The following is a 21,044-nucleotide window of genomic DNA, read 5'->3' on the forward strand; positions in this document are numbered from 1 at the left end:
GTCCACAGAGTGTTTTCCCAATAGAATCGTGAACTCTGACCTTAACTGACTCATATGAAGCATGCAGTTCTTTAGACATCGTTATTGGCTCTTCTGTGACCTGATGGATGAGTCATCTATGCACTCTTACTTCAGTAGGCTAGTGACTCCTGGGAAGGTTCACCACTGCTCCAAATTTTCTCGCTGTAGTCACTGGAGTCCCAAAGCCTCAGATGTCAGTGATTTTACTTCACTTTGTCCGGCAGATTCTATTTAAGTGATTTTTTTTAAATTCAACGGGTCTGGCAGTTATCAGGCCTGGATGTCAATAATGAAACTCAACTTTCAAAAACTGTGGCTAATCACTGGGGTGGGGGAGGTTACTTTTTCACACAGGGCCAAGTAGGTTTGGGTCGCTACTTTCCTTTCATAAATGAAATCATCATTTAAAAGTCCTGCCAGTGCTACCTGTAACAGGGCAGCCCTTAGCGGCTGGAAACACAGTGAGATGGACCAAGGCAAGTGTAGTGGAACAAAAAGTACTTATTTGCTATACAGCTCTCCTTACAATAATTCACTCGTCGAGCTTCTTCACAGCACAATCAACCCTCTAATGACAACCGGCAGCCTTAAATATGTTCAGCTGTCACAGACTAAACCATTCTTCCACTCTCAGGTAAATTCTTAAATCCCAACCTTCCACCACAGCATACAATATATCAATTAGAATAAATAAATACATATCACATTTTCATATTAATAAATATTTCACACTTTAATTTTACACCAAACCCAATATTATAAAAGAACCCAAGCACGAAAAGATTCACCACACTCTCTTTACCAATGGTCTTTCCCGGAAAGGTGAGTAATCATATCTTACAGACACTTTTTTGCACCACTTTTATTCCTAGATTTCCCACACACACATTTGCATTAGTTTTCCTTACTGGTAAACCTTAATCTCAATCTCAATCACCATTCTTCTCTCCTCACAGACAACCACCACATTCCTTGATGAGGAGCAGCAGTGCTGGATCTGAAACAAGGCTACCAACTGATTTTAAAATTCCCAATAAATAGTCAATAAATAATTAAACTTATTGTGTGCAAATGTTTTACTGTGCAAATCCATGCTTAAAGTGCAATGCTAAAAAAGTGCTTGATAAGGTGATTTTAATAAAGTTGAAGGTGTGCTCTAAAGTGCTATACAGATAATATAATGTAAATAAATGTAGTAAGGAGTCCTCTTCCTTACACTACCCCTTATCCAGTAGACACACCTATGGTATCAATTTCAAAATCCTACATTGTCTTGTTTTCAAGCTATCACACGCACAAGATTTTCAGAAAGCTTACTCTGACCTTACTCTAACCTTGAGGTCAGAAGAAAAGATTTTTAGTAGATGCACCTATAATATCAATTTGAAGCTCCTACGTCGCCTTGTTGAAGAGTTATTGCTCCTAACTTAGGTGCCGACGCTGCCCGCCTGCATTTTGTATTTGCTCAGGTCATCTTTGTCTAATATTAAAATTTACTTGATGATCTGAAACATATAAGTGTGACAACAATTAACGAATCTGGAAGGGGACAAATACTTTTTACAGCACTGTAAGTATCACTGACATAAACACGAGCATCTTCAGTTCACACTTATAGGCCTCTGATATGTGTAAAGGTTGGAAGCTTCAGCCTTAGACTGCTGAACGAGTAGGTTAAAACATTTTGAACCTTTGCTCTTCTTTTTCTATTGACTGGGTTTACAAAAGACAACACTTTTTGAGTGAAATGCCCTTTTAAATGGTTACAAAGAGTTTGCGTCTATATACATTTTTTTTCTTTAAGTCTACAAAATCCCAAAGAGGGGTATCTGCACCACATGGGAGATTTCTGCAGCAGCAAAAAGGATCAGGGAAATATTTTGCAATGGTTCAGCTAATCTAAAAAACATCCACATATTTGTGTAAAGGAGGGGAAAAGAGTACAAGTAGGATAACAGTTTGTTTCGCTGGTGATTTGCTTTGGTTTAACTATAGCAAACACAATAGCAGCTACATCGGTGCATGCCCTGGCATCATATGTTGCAACTGAAAACACATGAAAAAGCACTCGAGCAGAAAAGTCAAACTAAATTGCTCAGATGATAATAATGCTGTTAAAAAAGCTGAATATTTGAAACAACGCTTTGATTTAAGTGCTTATTTTCTGCAGCACCGGCACACGAGTACCTTGCCCTCCCTTCTTGCTTTGCACCCTCTCACCACCTCAGAGTACTGCAGCTTGCTGCCATGAAAAGCACAGACTGACTTTACTGCATCTTGCAGAGTTTCTATAGCAATAATCGCTTTCATATAATTACAAGGGTTAAACATCATCCAGTTAAAATTACCACTTTTGGATGTCTCAGGTGGTTAGTGATGAAAGTTCGTAGGGGCGTGGGAGGATATTAAAAGGACTGAGAATAATGTCTTTCTAATCTACTCACCAGCTGGAACTCGGAGCGTCTCGTGTAGGCCTCCTGTATGCCGGCGTCCGCCCAGAGCGCGCTCAGCGCCATCACGTACAGCTGGAACTCACTGGGCTCGACCCCCGAAGCGCCTACGCGGCCCTCCCACGACATCACCAGCATGCCCTGCTTCTCATTTTCACAGCTCTGCCAGCTGATACCCAGCTTGTCGCGGGCATCCACCAGCACACGCATGCCCTGCAGACACACACAAGAAGACCGCCTGTCTTAATGTCGCAGATATTTTTCTTACCACACAGATGGGAGGAAAAAAATGAGTCTAGCATTCCTCATAAACACGGAGTAACTTTAACGCTGAAACTCATGCATTTAAGTCACACTCTAAACGCATGCATGTGTGGCTGCTGGTGGTTTTTTGAGGAGAACCATGTGGGATCTGTGTGGGAGGTCTCTTCCTGAGACTGAATATTCCTCCTTCAGTTCTACTTTTTTCTATTTCTGCCATCTATTCTCTTGAACAGCTACTCCAGATGTCAGATTGAGGTGGGCTGTAACTTTCTGGAAGTGATGATGCAGCATTTACGCCCGCTTCACACAGCAACTATAAATATATAGTTCTTTTCTCTCTCTCTCTCTCTCTCCAGCCAATTCCTGTGAACAACTGCGAGCATCACCAAAAATGTAAGTTAGCTATAAAAACCTTTGATTTTTGAATCAGTGAGCTCGCGCCGATCCATTACACCCTCACCGGCTCTTAATAACTCACTGCAAATGTGAGGCGTATTTCACAGCATCTCCAAGTCCAGAGCGGCTGAATTATTAAAGAGTTGTTGCTCATCTGTTCTATGGATCGTTACAATGACTCTGCTGTGAATAATTTAAGAGTGTCTCAGGGGTCAAAGTACGTGTGCTCTGTGTGTGTCTGTCGGTGACTCATGACCCATCTGAATCTTTTGCAATAGTCAAATTTATTTGTATTGCTTAATCTCACAATGAAGAGGCTTTTACACACCCACAACATCAACATCTCCTGACCCAGCTCAGCGTCGTCTTTACAAATAACATGTGAAAACCAGGAAGTCAAAGAGAGAGAGCCCCCACCACCCACGCTTTTGAACATGGCTATAACAAAAAAAAAGGCAAATGCAAAGAGTGAAAAGAAGGTTTGACTAATGTATCTACAATGTATGTCTATTTCATGTGCGCGTGTGTGTGCAGTCTGACTTGGCTGCCCTCTATGACTCAGTGTTGTGGAGTGATTTCAAGTCTGAGCCTGTTCAGACTTTTTGTTCAGAAATGCTGTTTTTGTTTTTAGGAATGAGTGAAATGGATGTGAACCTAAACAAGTGAGGAAATCCCACAGTGGTGCTTAAAACAAAGACACACACAAACACACATGCTGCATTAATGTGACGAACATGCAGACCCACTACCAGCGTGGACGCAGCGAACTTCCCAAAGCAGAACGACCGTGTGAGCTTTGAGTGAGTCACATCGACTCATGACACGAGCCTTATCAATTTACTAATCTGCCTCATTTGTATCATAATCCTCCATATTCCTGTCTGCATCTCTTCCTGAGTGCCCGCATGTTTACTCCACTGTCTGCTTCCATGCCGATCAGCCTGTCACTGTCTGCCTGTAACAAGTCAGTTATGTGCGGCTCAGTTTCAAAGCCTCTGAAGAATTCAGATGACTGACGTTGTCTTTGCTTTGGCCGATCTAAGAGGTCAGAACCAGAGGATTGCACACATTCTCTAACGAGAACTAGCTTGTGCGTTATCCGGACGTTCAGATGACGTCAGCTTGTGTGCATTTCTGGTCTGCCGCTCATGGGTTACTGTGAATCTCAGCTAGAAAAAGGGGAACAAAGCTAGCGCTAAACACTGGAAGTCAGGTTTGCTTACTGTTATGAGTCTGAACATGTTGGTAATTACACAGAAATGACAGACAGATGGCTGGCACTGCTGCCTCACAGCGAGGAGGCCCCAGGTTCAAATCCACCAGCTGGGACCTCTGTGGAGTTATCTCCCTGTGCTTGTGTTGGTTCTCCCTGGGTTAGGTTAATTTGCAATTCTAAATTGGCTGTAGGTGTAATTACGAGTGTGAATGGTTCCAACCACTACCTTCCCCCCACTGACCAGAAACTGGATAAGTGGAAGGAAAGGTGGATGGATGGACAGGTGTTGCATGGATGTTGTAACTCCTGTTGTAAACTGATTCAGAGTAATTCTAGTTTATCACTGATTATCTGGTTATAAACATTTGAACATATGCATGCACAAAGGCCATAAACAACATTCGCTTTACTTCCCAGGAAGTGCAGGTTGCATACTTCCCACAACTATGACCCAGTTTTTGACCGGACAACTTCCTTATGTGACTGACATAGGATGCTTCCACACATGCACTGGCACCCCTGAACTTTTCGAGGCTATACCTTAAAGAGATGAAAATAAGCTCCTAGACTGCTTCCTGCATAAATTAAATTTATGCAGGAAGCAGTCTAGCGAATTCACAGCGAGGGAGTGGTCGTACTTTGCTGCGGGCCCTGCACGCGCTGCTCAGGCAGCCTGAAGCAAACAGATAGTCAGACTGAATGTGAAGCAGACTCCGAGTGTACAATATCCTTACTTCATTCACCTGACATCCACGTGTAAAAACAGCTACATAGAGTAGACGGAGGAAATACCAATAAGACAAGAAAAGGAAAAAAACAGCTCAGAAGATTTTTTTTTTTTACATAGGATATATGGGGATTTAGTATTTGAATCTTCTGCTTCCTGTTAACTCCAACCAAACTTCACCTCCTCCCCAGCCGTAGAGGGCAACGCCACAGGACGCACAAATTTAAATGAGTAACAGACTTTGATTGAAAAGCTCATTTTATGTGTTACTGGCCCTCAGTATCTGACCACACGGGGCGAAAAAAACATTAAAATCTGATGTCTGAGCTGATGGGCTTCTCACAGTCATGGCGTGGTCAGCAGCGTTAGTAGCAGTTGCCTCCGGCAGATGGCTGGAGCTGGCAGGGTTCAGTTTCATTTATAAATGATGTATTAAAAAGCGGCTCATTTTCCTGCGTTAATGCAGTCCACCCCGTGAACTGCACTGACCTCCTCCTCCTCTAAAGCGACGCCTGCCTTCTGAGCCCACAGAGCCCCAGTGAACGATGGGACTGCAAGTGACATCAACACCAGCCACAAAACACAACACATGAGCGGGCAGCCGGTGCCAAAATATCTGCTGTGTACCGAATGAGCCAAAAAAGAAGAAAAAAAGAGAGAAAAAAAAGCAGGCGAATACTTCAAAGAAATTCAAGAAAGGCAATGAGAGATAAAAGCTACCAGAGATAAGAGAAGGGAGCAGCCATCACATGCTCAGTTTAGAAAAATTTGCTTTTTTTATTGCTGGTATTTATCTTCTATTGTGATAAAGAAATGCACCTCAAAAGTCAAAAATGACTCAGTGATCATTTACTTGCTAGTTAAGGCTAACTTAGATCAGAGGTTTTTTTTGTTTGTTTGGTTCACCTCTGACAATGGTTAAACCACAGATTTATCCACCGCTTGACAAGATAATCACTCAGACCGCATCTGAACTCCACCTCTCCGCTGTTTATTTCTGCAGGCCTAATTGTGCAGCACACCTGTACATTCTCTTTCAGCTTTATCCGCCCTTCTTTCCTTCCTTTCCCACTTTGCTCTCTCACTCTTCATCGATAGGTTCCCATAAGACAGGGGGTTCCCCACTACACCTGGTAGGTGACACTGATCTTCCACCAACAACCGCATCTAGCACACGATTGGCTGTTATTCCTTTGTGATGTGGGAAATCCAAACAGCGGCGTCCAAACTCAAAGAAGGCACATCATGTAGGATGCACGCAGGAGCACGACCGGGAATGTGCTGCATTCCTTTTTAACATTCACGGAACTGTCAGTGTGACGTCAGTGAGGTGTCTGATCACGGTGCACGCCATGTTATTCACACTACATTGATTTGGAGGCCAAAAAACCAATGCGATCTTCATCCGATATTCAAACGGATCAGCAGATTTGGCCTCGTGACTTTTTTGTCTTCTTCAAAATGAAATTTAGGTCAGAGATATACTGCTTTGACACTTTTGGAAAGGATCTAGTGTTGGGATGATGGCCATTTACAGCATTTGCTTTTTATTTTTTTAAGTGCGGTTAAGCTGGGATTGCTTCAAAATGTCCTCGTTTTCCAACACCAAATTATCCAGATATGATTTTAACACTCATTAATTCAACCACTGATGATAAATTTGTTATTATTGCTATTGTATCATCTACATAGATGCTCAAAGGCCTGTTTCCAGCAGCCATCAGTCCTTCAGTGGCACATTGTGTCGCCCAGTGAACGTTTATCACGTTACAGGGCTGATTGATCATCGGGAAAACCTTTTTCCAATTATGTTAGCACAGCTTGTGCTGATTAAAGAAGCCATAAACGTCAAGTATGCGGAGCATCACCCAATTTGCCTGCATGAACCTCCAATAAACTCCAGATTTTACAACCACGTGTGCTACTCTCTTCAGCAAACAGCACTGAATCTGCAACTGAGCAAGAGTGCATCACTTCTCAACTAGAAGCTTTTTTTTTCTTGCAGTGGTGAGGTCACTCCAGGATCGTGGCCTTCTGTGCAGATTTGCAAAGAAAAAGCCACATCCAAAAAGACGGGGGAAAGAGCAGACACTGAACAGAGGAATAAAACAGAAACGATTAATCATTAATGAAAATAACTTCCACTTACAACCCTAATACTAACATTCGCTCTTTATATACTTTACATGACGAATGACTGCAGCGCTGGTGAGGGAATCACAGATGTTTTAAGCGGGGTAATAGCTGGTAGTTTTGGCCTGGCCTATCAGCTCCTACACATCGCGCATTGTGTGTGTTTTCCGGAGTTTGGCTGCTGGTAAAGTATGTGGTGTGTGGGAAGATTGTGTTCTTGATCTGGCCCGAGACAGGACGGTCACTGTATACTTGTGTTTGGGGGAGGGTACTGAATACTGTCTTGTCTGTGCAGAAGTGCAGGCTCTTATCATCCTCGTCTGGGCTGTGTGGCACTCAGGACGGATGTGCTCATCCCTCAGGAATAGTCTGGTATTGTTAGCTGGTGAAGGAGGCCCAGCCATGACAGCAAACAAAGGGACAGGACGCACACACACACATAGACTCACTTCAGGATAAAAATATGCACTATGTCAACAGACCTCTGTGTGTGTTTAAATAAGTGTGTGAACCTTAGTCGCTAATGGCCCAGGCCTGCAGATATAAATTGTTCCCATCATCTTGATTTTCCTCAGAAAAGGTTTTGCCTGTCTTAAAAAATAAAAATCAATCAGATTTATTATAAAAGCTAAGACATAAGCAACTAATTCAAAAATCTGAATAGTTAGAGCCACAGTGACCTAAAGTGTCAATTACTTGTGAAAACTTTCAAAATGCCTCCTCACTGTTGTCCTTCTCATATATAAAACACGATTTGGATGTTTAACAAACACGGCAAACATTAGCTATGTGGAGGATGAAGGCCCCCTCGAGCCACGTCTTTACCTTCAGTATATTCTCATAGATTGTGTCCCGGAAATCCAGAAGTGCCTTCTGATCAAACTCCTGCCCGTTAATGATGCGCATCTGTTTGAGGAATGTGGACTTTCCGCTCTCCCCGGCCCCGAGCAGGAGGATCTTCACCAGCCGCCGAATGGCTCTCCTCTCCCGGGCGATCATCGCGTCTATCTCCCGACTCCTGCGCCTCGCCTCCCGCTCTTGCGCCGCGTCTCTCTCCCGGCTCCTCTCCTTGCTGCCGCCGGGGTCCCGGCTGGCCTCGGCCGGGAGCAGACAGCGGCTCAGGGTGCGGACCACTCCCGACATGGCGAGTCGTGGGAAAAGTTTACCGAAACTCCAGTGGGAAAATGTTCATTATAGGATTTTGATCCCCCACCCCCGGGATGGAAATGGTGCGACTACAAAGTTCACGGGTAAACACGATAAACACGCGTAAAAAAATAAAGTCTACATTTAGTTTGAGAAGCCGTTATCTAGTCTTCAACCGGCAGACAGCCCGTGTCCATCTTGGTTAGACCTCGCCATCCACAGAAATCACTCTGGACACAGAAACAAAGCCAGAAAGCAACAAAAGAAAGTTTAAACGCTCAAATGTTAGAGGCCCGAAAACAAAAACAGAAAGTTGACCTGGAGTCCGTGTGTTCATCCAAAGCACAACAACTGTAACAACGCTGAGGCTGTGGTATCTGACTCCGTGGGACAGCTATCCAAACTATCCAAACACAGCCAGCGGTTTGTGAACTTGGAAGCTCCTGCTGGCGGCGCTGGGACGGCCAGACTGCTGAGGTTTACTGATAATTCCCGACAGGGGGCGCTAGCAGACGGAAGGAAATACATATAGAAGGAAAACAGAAACATTTAGCGCTGCTGGTGATGTTTTCTCCTGCTGTTCGTGTGTGTGTGTGCGCGTCATCACTGGAAAATGTGGTCCTGCTCGGTTTGAGCACTTTTACAGCTCTGTTTGTGGATGGTTTATTGTCAGCGTCACACAGACTTTACATGTGGTCACAAAGGTTTACAGGCCAAGGTCAAAGATACCTGTGGCCCATTAGCACTGAGTAAAGTGGGGCACCCAAGGGGCTATTGGCTCTGCACTTTACACCCCTGTTGCACACCCTGTTTAATTTTTTAAGTGTGTATGAAGTAGGAGGTACAAAAGTCCAATTTACCTTTGTGGCATAGCTGATGATGTTTGTGAGCGTGGGTCTGCAGGCATTAGTTTAGCAAAAAATATGAGACAGAGGCAGTTTGAGTACTAGATCAGGGGTGTCAAACATAAGGCATGGGGGCCAGAATCAGCCCACCAAAGGCTCCAATCTGGCCTGCTGGGGGACTTTGACAAATTTGAGCATAAATTTTGGACATTTATCTGTGTTTTCATCATTTTTGCAGCTTTTCTCCTGAAGTCCTCAGCAGTGGAAATTCATACGACACTGAAGTAAATAAGTAACAGGTAAAGAGTTAAATGACAGAAAGTTAATGTTTTTTCAGTGGCAGACAGTCTGGGCAATCGGATACCAGAACCCTCTCTGTCTTTTTACATGTTTGTTTTTCAGAATTTAAGCTGAAGAGTCGTGCTGACAGATGTCTTTCGTTTACTGCTGAAGCATTTCTGTATCATGTAGAAAAACTGCACTTCTTTTTCTTTAATCAAAATATCTCTAGGATTAAATGTGTAGTTAAATTTCTTTACGCTGACAAACAGGTGAGTTTCACTGGTCCAGCCCACTTAAGATCAAAGTGGGTTGTAAGTGGCTCACGATGTAAAATAACATTGCAACACTGCAAGCTACCTTCACAAAAAGGACACTGAATGCTGCACTAAGTATTGAGTACTCATGTTAACATGTAATGAGGTATTAATGATTACTGAATACTCTTGAGTTGGAGTGTTGCCAAGGAATACTGTGGCTTGTGTGATCGCACACACCAAGATGATCTGTAGTTTTATACAGCTACACATTTTCTCTTTTCAAATGTTCGCTCCCAAATCCTGAAAGAAAGTCTCACTGGCTAATCAAAATGTTTAAAATGATTGAAAAAAAATCACAATAAAAGTATAAAGTTCTTGCTGCATCCACATTTTAAATGAAACCATTAAGTTTAGTGCATTAGTTTGAAGTAGTCTCCTGATATTTCTGAGCTGATGCAGCTTAGATCCATCTTGAGATACTCAAACCATTTTCTTTAGTTGAATTAGTCCAATCAGATTTCTGATTCGTGGTCTGTAATTTGTCAGTTATAGCTCAGACCAGAAATTGGTCTTTACTGACAAAGATTTTTATCCATATTGCTGCAGTGCATCATAAAGCTTATCCTTTTAGCTTTTCCATTTCCAATAATTTATTTTATTTTACTTTCATGTCTTTATGAAGCTCGCAGTTTTTACAATTTTGATCTAAATATTTTCCCAAGAGCCTCAAAATCTGACCACGTGTTTAGTGATCAGTGGAATTTCAAACAAACACAGCAAGCAGACAAACTTGCATTTTTCTACACTGTGTGTAATTGAGTTGGACACATTCCAGGTGCTGGATATTACCAATTTAACTTCTTACTATATGTGTAAACCAGGCCATCCCTCTATTTTCTTTACTTCTTATTCTGTTTAGGGTTACAGGATGAGAGGTGTGTGGCATACCCCAGCTGTCATGGCGTGAGAGTGGGATACACCCAGGACAGGTTGCCAGTCCACCAAAGGACTCGTTCATGCTCACATTTGCATGTACAGCTAATTGAGAATCACTAATTAACCTAACATGCATGACAAGGTGCTGGCCAGACAGTGGATTCAAACTCAAGACCTGCAGCACCAGACCCTGATGCCCCTAAACAGATTAACAGATTTTGCCTCATTTAAACACATTAAACCACAAGATTTGAGTAGCAGCCAAGAGTTAGGGTCCCCTGTTCCCTTTTGCTCTCAGAGACACGGGGAGAACATGCAGACTGCACAGAACATCTCCTGTGGATTACCAGATTTTTATTTTGGTAGAAATCTGCAGTGTGGTGCAAAAAAGGTTGTGGGTTCAGATCCACACTGGGACTTTTCTGTGTGGACCTGTGTGGGTACTCTGGCTTCCTTCCATAGCTCAAAGAGTGCTTGTTAGACTTATTGGTGATTCTGAATTGGCCGAAGGTGTGAGTGTGAATGGTTATCTGCCTGCAACAGACTGACAAGCTCTCCAGGGTGTACCCACGACATCTGGAATATGCACCAGCCCACCATGACCCTGAATTGGATGAGTGGATGAAAATGGGTGGAAATTAAAATACATCTGCAAGCCTGACTACACTGGAAAACTGAAAAAAGAGGAGGTATGCAATTTGGACTGTGACACTATGTTGTTATATAACAATTTAAATGAAAATATTGTTGTGATATGTCAAATCACAGTTAAAGTACCATTATATGTTGAAAAATCAAACAAGACATGTAAATACAACACAAACTAGTTTAAATGTTAAACTAATTAGCCTACAGCTTAACCTGTGCAAACTGATGTAGTCCAAATCTGTGTCATTTACTGGGAGAGAGTGAAGTAATGAAGAATGAAGTCGGCATGCAGAAAAGACTGGGGCTACAAAGTGTAGTTTAATAAAAGTAGTTACAGAGTAGTTACAAGACAGCCTGCCTTTGTCTTCAGCACACTTCCTCGGGCTGCATGCCTTCTCCTCATTCACTCTCTCCACTCTTTCACTTCTTCTCCGTTGAGCAAGCCAAAGCGCAGCATCCATGCCTGGACCAGCCAGGCCAAGCCTCTCACTCAGCCAAACCAACAGGAGACCCTCTGCTCCACAGTGTCCCTGCCAGCTTGTCTGAGTCTAATCATCCACGGGATCCAGGTTGTTTCAGGGCTAGTTTCCCTACAAGAATAATCTCTCTCACACACACGCCAGTTGGGTCTGCGGACCTCCAGCATCATTGGAGACGTCTTTCTGCCCACCAACTGTCCGCCGTTACCAAGACGGTGATGTGAGTCAAAAGGAAGTGGACTCAGCCGAAACTAGCCAGCTGGACGAAGCAGCAAACGCGGAGGTGGGGGTGGACTGCAAGGAGGAGTGAGGTCCAACAGAGAGAGTCCATTTGGACGAGCTGATAGCGTTCGCAGCCACAGTTTAAATTTGATTTCATTTGTGTTGTTTTAATTTGGACTGGCATCTCCTCATCCAAATCTTCCTGGGACACAGTATCATGGTTTTACAGCCCATAAAGCATCATACATTCCCTCCTATGAAACATTTTACTTGGCTGACTTCAAAGCAAATCCATCTTTATTTATATAGTTTGTAAAGATTTAAGGAAATCCAAAAATGTGCTCAGTCTTTACTCATTTCAGATGCCTTCAAAGGACACGAATGCTGAAACTCAGTTAGATGTTGAAATAGACACAGACAGCCGTTTGCTGACATAACTGAGTGATTATTACAAATTGAATATTACACTTAAAATTGTAAAAATGTGATGAAATTGAGGTTGTGCAGCAGGCAAAAGCATTGTTAGTTCAACACACTGATATCAGTATAGAAGACATTGGTTCACATTGCAGTTTTGTCAAGTCAAGTCAAGTTAGTTTACCATATTTGCATTTAAAATTATATTACAGTTTATGAGGACATTGCAGGACAATCTGGTCGTTAAGTCTGACGTCACTAGCCGTGTCTGGGCCTAAACTCCGCTGCAGATCCATATATCAAACGATCACTATGGCATTACTGAGAGTTGAAAAACTGTCTAAAGTCTTTCATCTTTAATAAAATGATCAGCGTTCTGCTCTACCAGGTGTAACAATTGAGTTTAACATCAAGGCATCCATGAAAACGGAATTTATGACATTTAACGGATTATAAGTTAGCAGGAAGTTAGCTCGCTAGCTTCTATCTAAATACAATATAGCATGTCCTGACTGCGGGGTTTTGGAAACAAATTAAAACGTACAGCTCTGTTATCACTTCCAACATAAATGAAGACAGAAAACTAAACAGCAGTAACGTTTGTAGGGTTACTGAAGTTTGGCTAGCTGGTATATAATGATGTGCTACGTGACCACTAGCGACACAGCTATGTTAGCATAATATAAACAAGCTAACTTTTTTTCCACTCGATAAAAGTTAACGTGAGTGTTCTCGGTGGTCAGGAACAAATGTAATCGCATGGCAGGATGCTGTAAAAGGACCAAACTTCAGCCAGGAGAACAACTGAGATAATCCATCCACAATACGAGGTTAGTCATTCATATACTGCTGCATGGGCTGGGCTGTAGTTACATCCTAAGGTTTTAACTGAGCTTAAATAAATGATTAGCGGTAATAAAAGCCGAGGGAGGTCAACAGTGATCACTGACTGTTTTAGGAGCTTTTTGAGATTAAATAGAAGAAAATACAAAATATTAAACATGTTAACAACACAAAAGCCATATTAAACGCAGACTACTTTAGGCCCGGAAGTAGGATTCGTCACGTCATCACTTAACGACCGGATACATTTTAACTTGCAGTTCCTCAAGTGGCCACTTGAAGCAGACTCTAAAAGGGAGTTTAGCCTCATTGACTCCTATGTTAAAATGTGCAGGTTTAAAGCATTAAAAAGCACATTTGTTCTCTATGGAAAGTTTACCCTCTCATCACAACAAATTACTTAATAACTCATCTACCTGGATGATTTAGTTAGGTCTGTGGCCATGTAATCAGATGGATGGAGCAAATTTGAGTCTGCTAAGCCTGTGCTGTGCGTGTGCAGCTGGAGCCTTTTGGAATTTCTTTTTAAATAAATTTCATACAAGGAAAGCTCCCCGGTTCAGTTTTGGGAGGAGAAATAAATCCCATTAGGGTTGCATCAGGACGGGTAGCCGGACTTCTAAATACAGTTCAAAACCAAAAGGTGATGACATCCATGTTTATGCTCTCTATATCTGTGACACACAAACCTCTGATTAAATGGGATTAATGGGATGGAAATCACATGATTTTTGGATTTTATAAAGGGAGATTTCTACATGCTAACCTAACTCAAGGGCATTCATATGATTCATACTTTCTGAAAGCATGAGAAGGAGAATTATCTGAAATATCTTGCCAGTGGATTTTTAGTTTTAAAAAAAGGAATAAAGGGAAACCAAGAATTTGCCAAATGATTAATGGCAGAAACAATTAGAATTTTCAAAGCCAGTGCATGAAAATTATTAAGCTGAAAGTGAATCTAATTTGCTCATCCATTATCCTGCTTTTAAGTGTGACCAAATGAGCCCATGTTGTAGTAACAGCCTCGCACAGAAAAGCAAAAGTGAAGCACAAAAAGGTTGTTTTTGAGTTTGCAAATAGAAAAGTTCTATTTACTTGACATCCTCTATGATCCACTATGCAAACACGTCTAGTGGTTTGTTTTTATGATCCATGCTTCTCTTTTACATGCTGCTTGGGCTTCATTACAGTGTCTAATGGTATTTCTTTTTTAGTCTTTTGGCCCATGAACCTGGAATCAAGGCTATCTTAATAACCCAAATCTATATCATCTTACATTTTTATCTCCATATTTCCTCGTATCAAATGTCATAGGCTGTCTACTTGTCTGCCTTTGTTGCAACTTCAAAAGAAGACAGCACTTAATACTGCACTGATTGCAATCTACTTTTGAGGGGATAAAAATGGGCTTTGTGCCTTTGATTTGAGATAGAAGCTGTTTGAAAATGTAAGGAGCACTTTTTCACGTGGAAATGTCCTGTTGCAGTTCTAACTTCCTCTGGACAGAGGGCACTGTTAGATCAGATTTTAAAAACAATATTTTTTAAAAAATCCAGTCATTCCTCACTTCAAAATCCCCCTTTTATCCCTCAATTTAAACAGTAGAGGAAGGAAGAGGGGCCAAAAAAAAATGCATGGTCAGCAAACAAGGTATCAGAGGCTGTGTGGGTAACGTGTGGTCTTTATTCACTCAGCTGTTGGGTTTGGAGTTGTGGAAGACGTCACTGTGCACACATGGACACGTGTTAATAGAAGTTATTCTATTAAAATGTCTCCCTAATTTAAAGCGCATCTGCAGCAGAGTACTGACCTAGAGCTGTGTGTGTCTACACATTTTATTTGTGTGTATGAGAAAAAGAGCGAGAGAGAAAGATGTCAGCGCAAGATTAAAATTCATACAGATAGCAACACACTCTTCTCATGTAATTAGCCTAAAAGCCTTTTCATCAGGTTTGGCACAACGCTCACTCTCTCACACACACACACGCGCGCACACACCAACACATACTAATGGACACCAGAGTCTGCTCATACCCACTGATATTCCACATTCACCTCTTAACACCACCGCAAATGGCATGTGTGTGATGGCACCGCTGCCTTGTGTGTGTGTTTTGTGTTTTACGAGTTATTTATATGCTAATGAATCTGGAAGGGCACGTTGAGTGGTGTGTGTGTGTTTGGTGTGTGCGTGGAGGAGAAGAAGGAGGAGGAAGGAGTTGCTACAGCTGAAGAACAGGGGAGGTAGGAGGAGAGGTAGAGGAGAACCTTGAAGACGTATGTTGCTTTTTGGTTGTAAGACATAACAACACGACTGCAGCTCCATCCTGAACTATGTTTACTCCCCACATCCTGTTCCCTGTTATTCCCACTTTACTCTGATGAAATATTGTTATTCAGGTACACTGTCTGGATGCCTGTCTGACTTGAGGTAGTTTGGCACAAAACACACTTTTTGTACCTGACTGCAATGCCAAATGTAGCTGTAAGCAGTGATTGACGGGCCCACAGGGCAACAGGCTTCTCTTCTTCCCTCTCTAATGGCAGAGCTGTGCTCGCTCCTCGATGTCAGCGAGAGGAGGCACAGTGGGTTGAGTGGCAGTGTACGGCGTTTTGCAACTTCTAGAGCTGGCGCATTACACCCGCTTACACACCTAATTTTGCATACGTTTGACATTTTTGGTGTATTTTTTCCCCCCCTTATCATTCACAAAACCATGTTAGTATCTGAGATCTGGGATTAGAGTGACAACAGTGCAACAAGGTTCTGCTGGGCAGTAACACAAGCCGTCCAAAGACCTCACAGCCAGCAATTTATCCACATGAATCTTTTAGTTGCCATGCTCCAAGTACTTCTAATTTATGACATTCTTCATGCAGCCACCAGATGTCCTCAGATTCCTCTGCTGCCCAGTTCATAGATTGTATATAAAATATGGATACAGCCACATGACCCTTTCTTTGATCATTATGACCCTAAAACCTGCTTTATCTTCCATTTTACTCCAACTGGAACCATAAGTTTTCAAATGAATTTCATGTTTTATTCAGTAACACTACTTATTGAATATAAATGTAATTGCTCCTTAAACCCATTGGGAGTTGGGACCATAAAAATTAATGAAAGTGTTTAGTGAGATGATGAATAAAGCAAGCAGTGGAGTCATATCTTATAGAGTTCTTTACAATTGGACTTGTTTTTGCAACCAGAGGAGTCGCCCCTACTGGGTATTTGAGAAAATGCAGCTTTAAGGAAATTTGCATATATATTCAGTCATAATTCAATGACTGGATTATTGTATCACCTCGATTGATTTTTTATTTTCAGTCATTCTGTTGTAAATTTGCTGCCCTGTTTGGGATCATTTTCCTGTTGCATGACCCAATTTTAGCCAAGCTTTAACTGTCAGACAGATGGCCTTACTTTTGACTCTAGAATATTTTTGTATACAGTGTGTTCATGGTCCAGTCAATGACTGTCACAGCTCATCACAGCTGCTTTCCCGTGCTTGACAGTTGGTTTTAAGTGTTTGTGCTGTTATGCTGTGTTAAGTTTTCACCAGGTGCCATCTTTCCAAACCACTTGTTCCAGAAGTCCTGTCATTTGTTCAGATGCAACTTTGCAAAGCTAGCATGTGTTGACAATCCTGTGATAGACTGGTAACCTGTCCAAAGGATATCCTACCTTTAGCCCCATGACAGCTGTGATAGGGTAACCCTAAATTGGATAAGTTAAGAAAATAAATGGATCAATGAAAGTCAAAGAAAAATGACAGATGGTAAAACTATTGGGAAAGATAGAGGACGTAAATAATTCAGCTTTCTTAATGGTCAGACTTAAGAAATCCAACCAGAGATTTTAGCGAGTAATAGAAGGCTAATGTTACACTGCCAGAATCCTTTTTTTTTTTTTAGCTCATTTCCATCCATTCATCCATTTTCCTCAGCCACCTCCTTCAGGGAGTACACTGAGGTGTTCCCAAGCCATCTAAGCAACATCTTTGGTTGGACATGCCTTAAACACTTCATCTAGAAAGTGTGGGAACGAATCACAGTCAGACATCCAACCCTCCTCAGCTGGCTCCTTTTGAGATGGACCCTTTCCTGAATGACCGAGCTCCTCACCCTTTCTCTAAGAAAAAGCCTCGAAACTCTTTGGATGAAGCTCATTTCTATTAGCAGCTTTTGGTCATAGGTGAGGGTGAGACCACAGATTGACCAGAAAGTCAAGAGACTCACTTTCATACTCAGCTCTCCCTTTACCATATCAGACTTCTGTTATGGAACAGCTGTGTGCAGGCAGGAAAAGGACCCAAAGTGCAGACTCTCAAAAAACAGCTTTAATGCTGAACTCAAAGTAACAAACTTCCAAAGTACAAACATTAACGCAGGCAGGAAAACCCAAAACACACATTATAAGTGAGGGTAGATAAGAGGAGATCACGACACTGACAAACTGAAACACGGGGCTTAAATACATAGAGGGAGCAATCAGGGAATGGGCAACAGGAGGGAGACACAGCTGGGGCAAATCAGGCCTAACGAGACAGGGGGAAGCAAAACCAGACACATTAACATGAGACATGGACTTTCAAAGTAAAACAGGAAACATAACACAGACTCACAGGCAAGCACTATAACAAAGGGAACAGAGACGTGGGACCAGGGCAGACACAGACACTGACTGGACGTGGGGATACTGCAGACAGGGGAGACAGCAACTATGGAACACAGACAGAAAACCAGAACACTAAAACTCTAACCAAACCCCACCCAGAGAACCTAAACTAAGAATAATCCTAAAACCCATAAAGCAAAGCTAGAATATAATGAAATAACAAAATCAAAGAACCAAAAACACAAAACACTGGGTCGACGACCCAGGGACCCTAACAACTTGCACACCATCAGCATTACAGCACACTCTGTACTCAATACACTCTCATATCATCTGTAAGCAAGACCCTGAAATACTTGGTCTCCTCCGTGGCCTCAAATTAAAAGATGCTAATTCTCATCCAAGCTGCATCATTCTCAGCAGCAAATCCCCTCAATGCAAGTTGGAGACCATTGTTCAATGAAGCAAACAGAACCACATCATCTGCAAAAAAGCAAAGACAAGATCCTGGGATTGTCAAAGTGCCACCCACCACCAATGTTCCCTCTAAGCTGCGCGCGTGCGCAATTGCGCACTGCTGGCACGGTCTCTGCGCACAGAAAATCTGCGTTAAGCACAGAAAAAAAATCTAACCTGAATTGAAATTAAAATTAAAACTTTAACAATTCTGTTTTGCAGTGTTAGTCAGTGAGTGACTGGCTGCTCCCGTATGGGATTAGAACGATGCCACTTTATCCCATAGTCCAGGCAATGATGCGATTCACATTCGTATATACGCAGCTAATCAACGTCGTTGACAGGCTATGACAGCGTCCTTATGCGCCAACACCGGTGTTTTAGCTAGCAAAGCGGCGATGTGGAGTGAAGCCACGTTAATGACAACGTGTACAACCATTGGAGCGTGGAAGATAATCGTTGGTCAAACAAGAGAACCTGCGCCACCTACAGCAGCGTACTGGTTGCGCGGCAGACCACCACCGCTGGTCGCCCGCTAAGGACAACAAGAAGAAGACAACCATTGGAGATGTGAGCAGGACAGACGGAACAATTGAGGGAAAAAGTGTGGACTTTATACCAGTTTTTAAATTATGTTGATAGGCCACGAAAACCAGAGTTATGATAAAAATATATGCAATGTTTGGTTTTCTTCCTGAATACTATCGTTGTTTATATTTACTGCGGGAAGAAACAGTAAAAACGGCGTTTTATAAGGAAAACGCTCGAAAGCACTCTCCTCCTGTGAGCAAAAACAATACCAAACCCCCCCACCCTTTCCTATTGGTGGAAAAATGTACCATGTTGACCAATTAAAAGATGGCATTTAGTTGTTTAGGAAGGGGGAAGTTTTAGGAGTGATGGCGGTGTTTTGAGATGTGAGAGATTTGGTTTAGCGCAAATCTTGTGTAGTTAGTGTGTAGTGTAGTCTATAGTTTTGTTGTGTGTGTGTCAGAACAATGAGGCGACTGCTGAGTGTTACAGGAGTGATACATCTCCTGTTGTCAGGCCTGCAGGTATCAGGCTGTTGTTCTCCTTTATCTTACAGTGGACAATAATTATTTTTTGGAGTGGCACAAATAATTTGTGTGGCATCAAATTTGATGCAGAACAGCTGATTGTTCTGTAAATAGTTTGAAATGCTTGTTTAAAAAACGCCTTGGCAGCATTTTTAGGTAAACAGCTGCAAAAAACTTTGTTGTTTGCAAAACTCAGTTACTTTTTTGAAGAAGTAACTATATAATTAATTCCCCAACGTTGGTCATTATATACTGTATTTCGCAGACAGAGAGTTACAGGACAGACCACAGACTCATAATACAAGTCAGAGCTTTATATAAAAAAAAAAAAAAAAAAGTTGTTTTCAAAATTGGAGTTCAAGTTATTTTTACTTCCAATGGTGTTAACATACTACACAGGTCATGAACAAGATTTATTTAAATTTCCATTGTAAGTGGGCTAAAGCAGTTAATTAAAAGTAGTCTAACATAAATGTAAATGCTGTAATTTGATTATTTTAATAAACCATGTAACTTGGATGGATTAGATGCCGGCGTGACCACAGTGCACACGTCTAATGTCGCTCACAGTGGTCCAAGGGATCGCTCAGGGAGTTTGTGTGTTCGCTCAGACACAGGAAAAATTAGAGGGAACATTGTCCACCACCCTTTGATTGCACATAGAAATTTATTCACAAATTTAATTTATGAATAAATATCACAAAATTTTATTATAAGAGCTCAAAACAACCCCCTGACATGCTATCATAACCATACAGAAAGCCACAGGAAACCCTGTGTATGCTGAGTTTTGACTCATTAAAATGCTATAATGGAGTACAATAATATGTATTTCAAAGTCAAATGACCTCTTTAGACAACAAACCCTTTTTGACATTTAAGTCACAAAAACATATTCAGCTTATAAAATAATCATTATTTACTTTAGAAAAAGTGTTTCTAGTAATACAAAGCTTTTTTAGGCAGTTACTACAGAGGCTGACCCCTATATATATATACTTGTTGCTAATAATCCAATCTTTTCCAAGCTGCCAGCAGGTGCCGGCCCATTTATTGTTCACACAGGAGCCACGGCTCTGGCTGACTCTTTGCATTAATACCAGGTATCTGAAAACTTCGACACTTGCCAGCTCTTCAATGTCTGCAAGCCAGAGTATTTCCATTTTCCACCCGAGGCATTAAGGTAGCAGTCTCATTCAGACTGAACTTGCCTTGATTGAATTGATAGACTGGAGTAAACTCAGTGGGACTAAAGCGCCTCCTTTTTGTTGCTGCTTTATTGCCTTGTCATCTGGGCAAGAGTGAGCGAGGCTGAGTAGAGTTAACACTTCCTAATTTTCTCCTTCAAAGAAGTGGGACAAGAGCCATCAAAGCCATGCATTCGCCATCTTGTCTCTAGCTGAATTGGTGGACTTTCAGCTTCGAAAAACGAAAGATAAATTGTGTGAAAATGAATTCTGCAGTAATTCTCATGTCATTTAATTAGTAAATCTTCTGAATCACAATCTTTGAAGGATTCATATTTGATAGATTTTGTACAAAGTGGAGTTTATTTCATCATCCACATAGCCGCTTCATCCTGATCCATTCAGTGTGTCTGCGGAGCCTCCAATATTAAATTGGTTTA

At 41.8% G+C, this 21,044-nt stretch overlaps 1 protein-coding gene across 1 annotated transcript in view; it reads right to left on the reverse strand.

Annotated features, from left to right (window-relative positions):
• The window catches only part of gna12a (guanine nucleotide binding protein (G protein) alpha 12a), a 29,072-nt gene extending 20,246 nt beyond the window's left edge, over positions 1-8,826 (reverse strand). Inside the window, exons 1-2 of the mRNA XM_084931823.1 lie at positions 8,033-8,826; positions 2,466-2,684 (exon numbers count right to left, since the gene is read on the reverse strand). Of these exons, the coding sequence (XP_084787949.1) occupies positions 2,466-2,684; positions 8,033-8,350 (537 nt within the window). The 5' untranslated portion in view covers positions 8,351-8,826. The remainder of the gene's footprint in view (positions 1-2,465; positions 2,685-8,032) is intronic.
• Between the last annotated feature and the right edge of the window lie 12,218 nt (positions 8,827-21,044).

Source organism: Perissodus microlepis, chromosome 6 (genome assembly GCF_051167445.1).
Source record: "Perissodus microlepis isolate ML-2025 ecotype Zambia chromosome 6, ASM5116744v1, whole genome shotgun sequence".
In the NCBI taxonomy this organism is placed as follows: Eukaryota; Metazoa; Chordata; class Actinopteri; order Cichliformes; family Cichlidae; genus Perissodus; species Perissodus microlepis.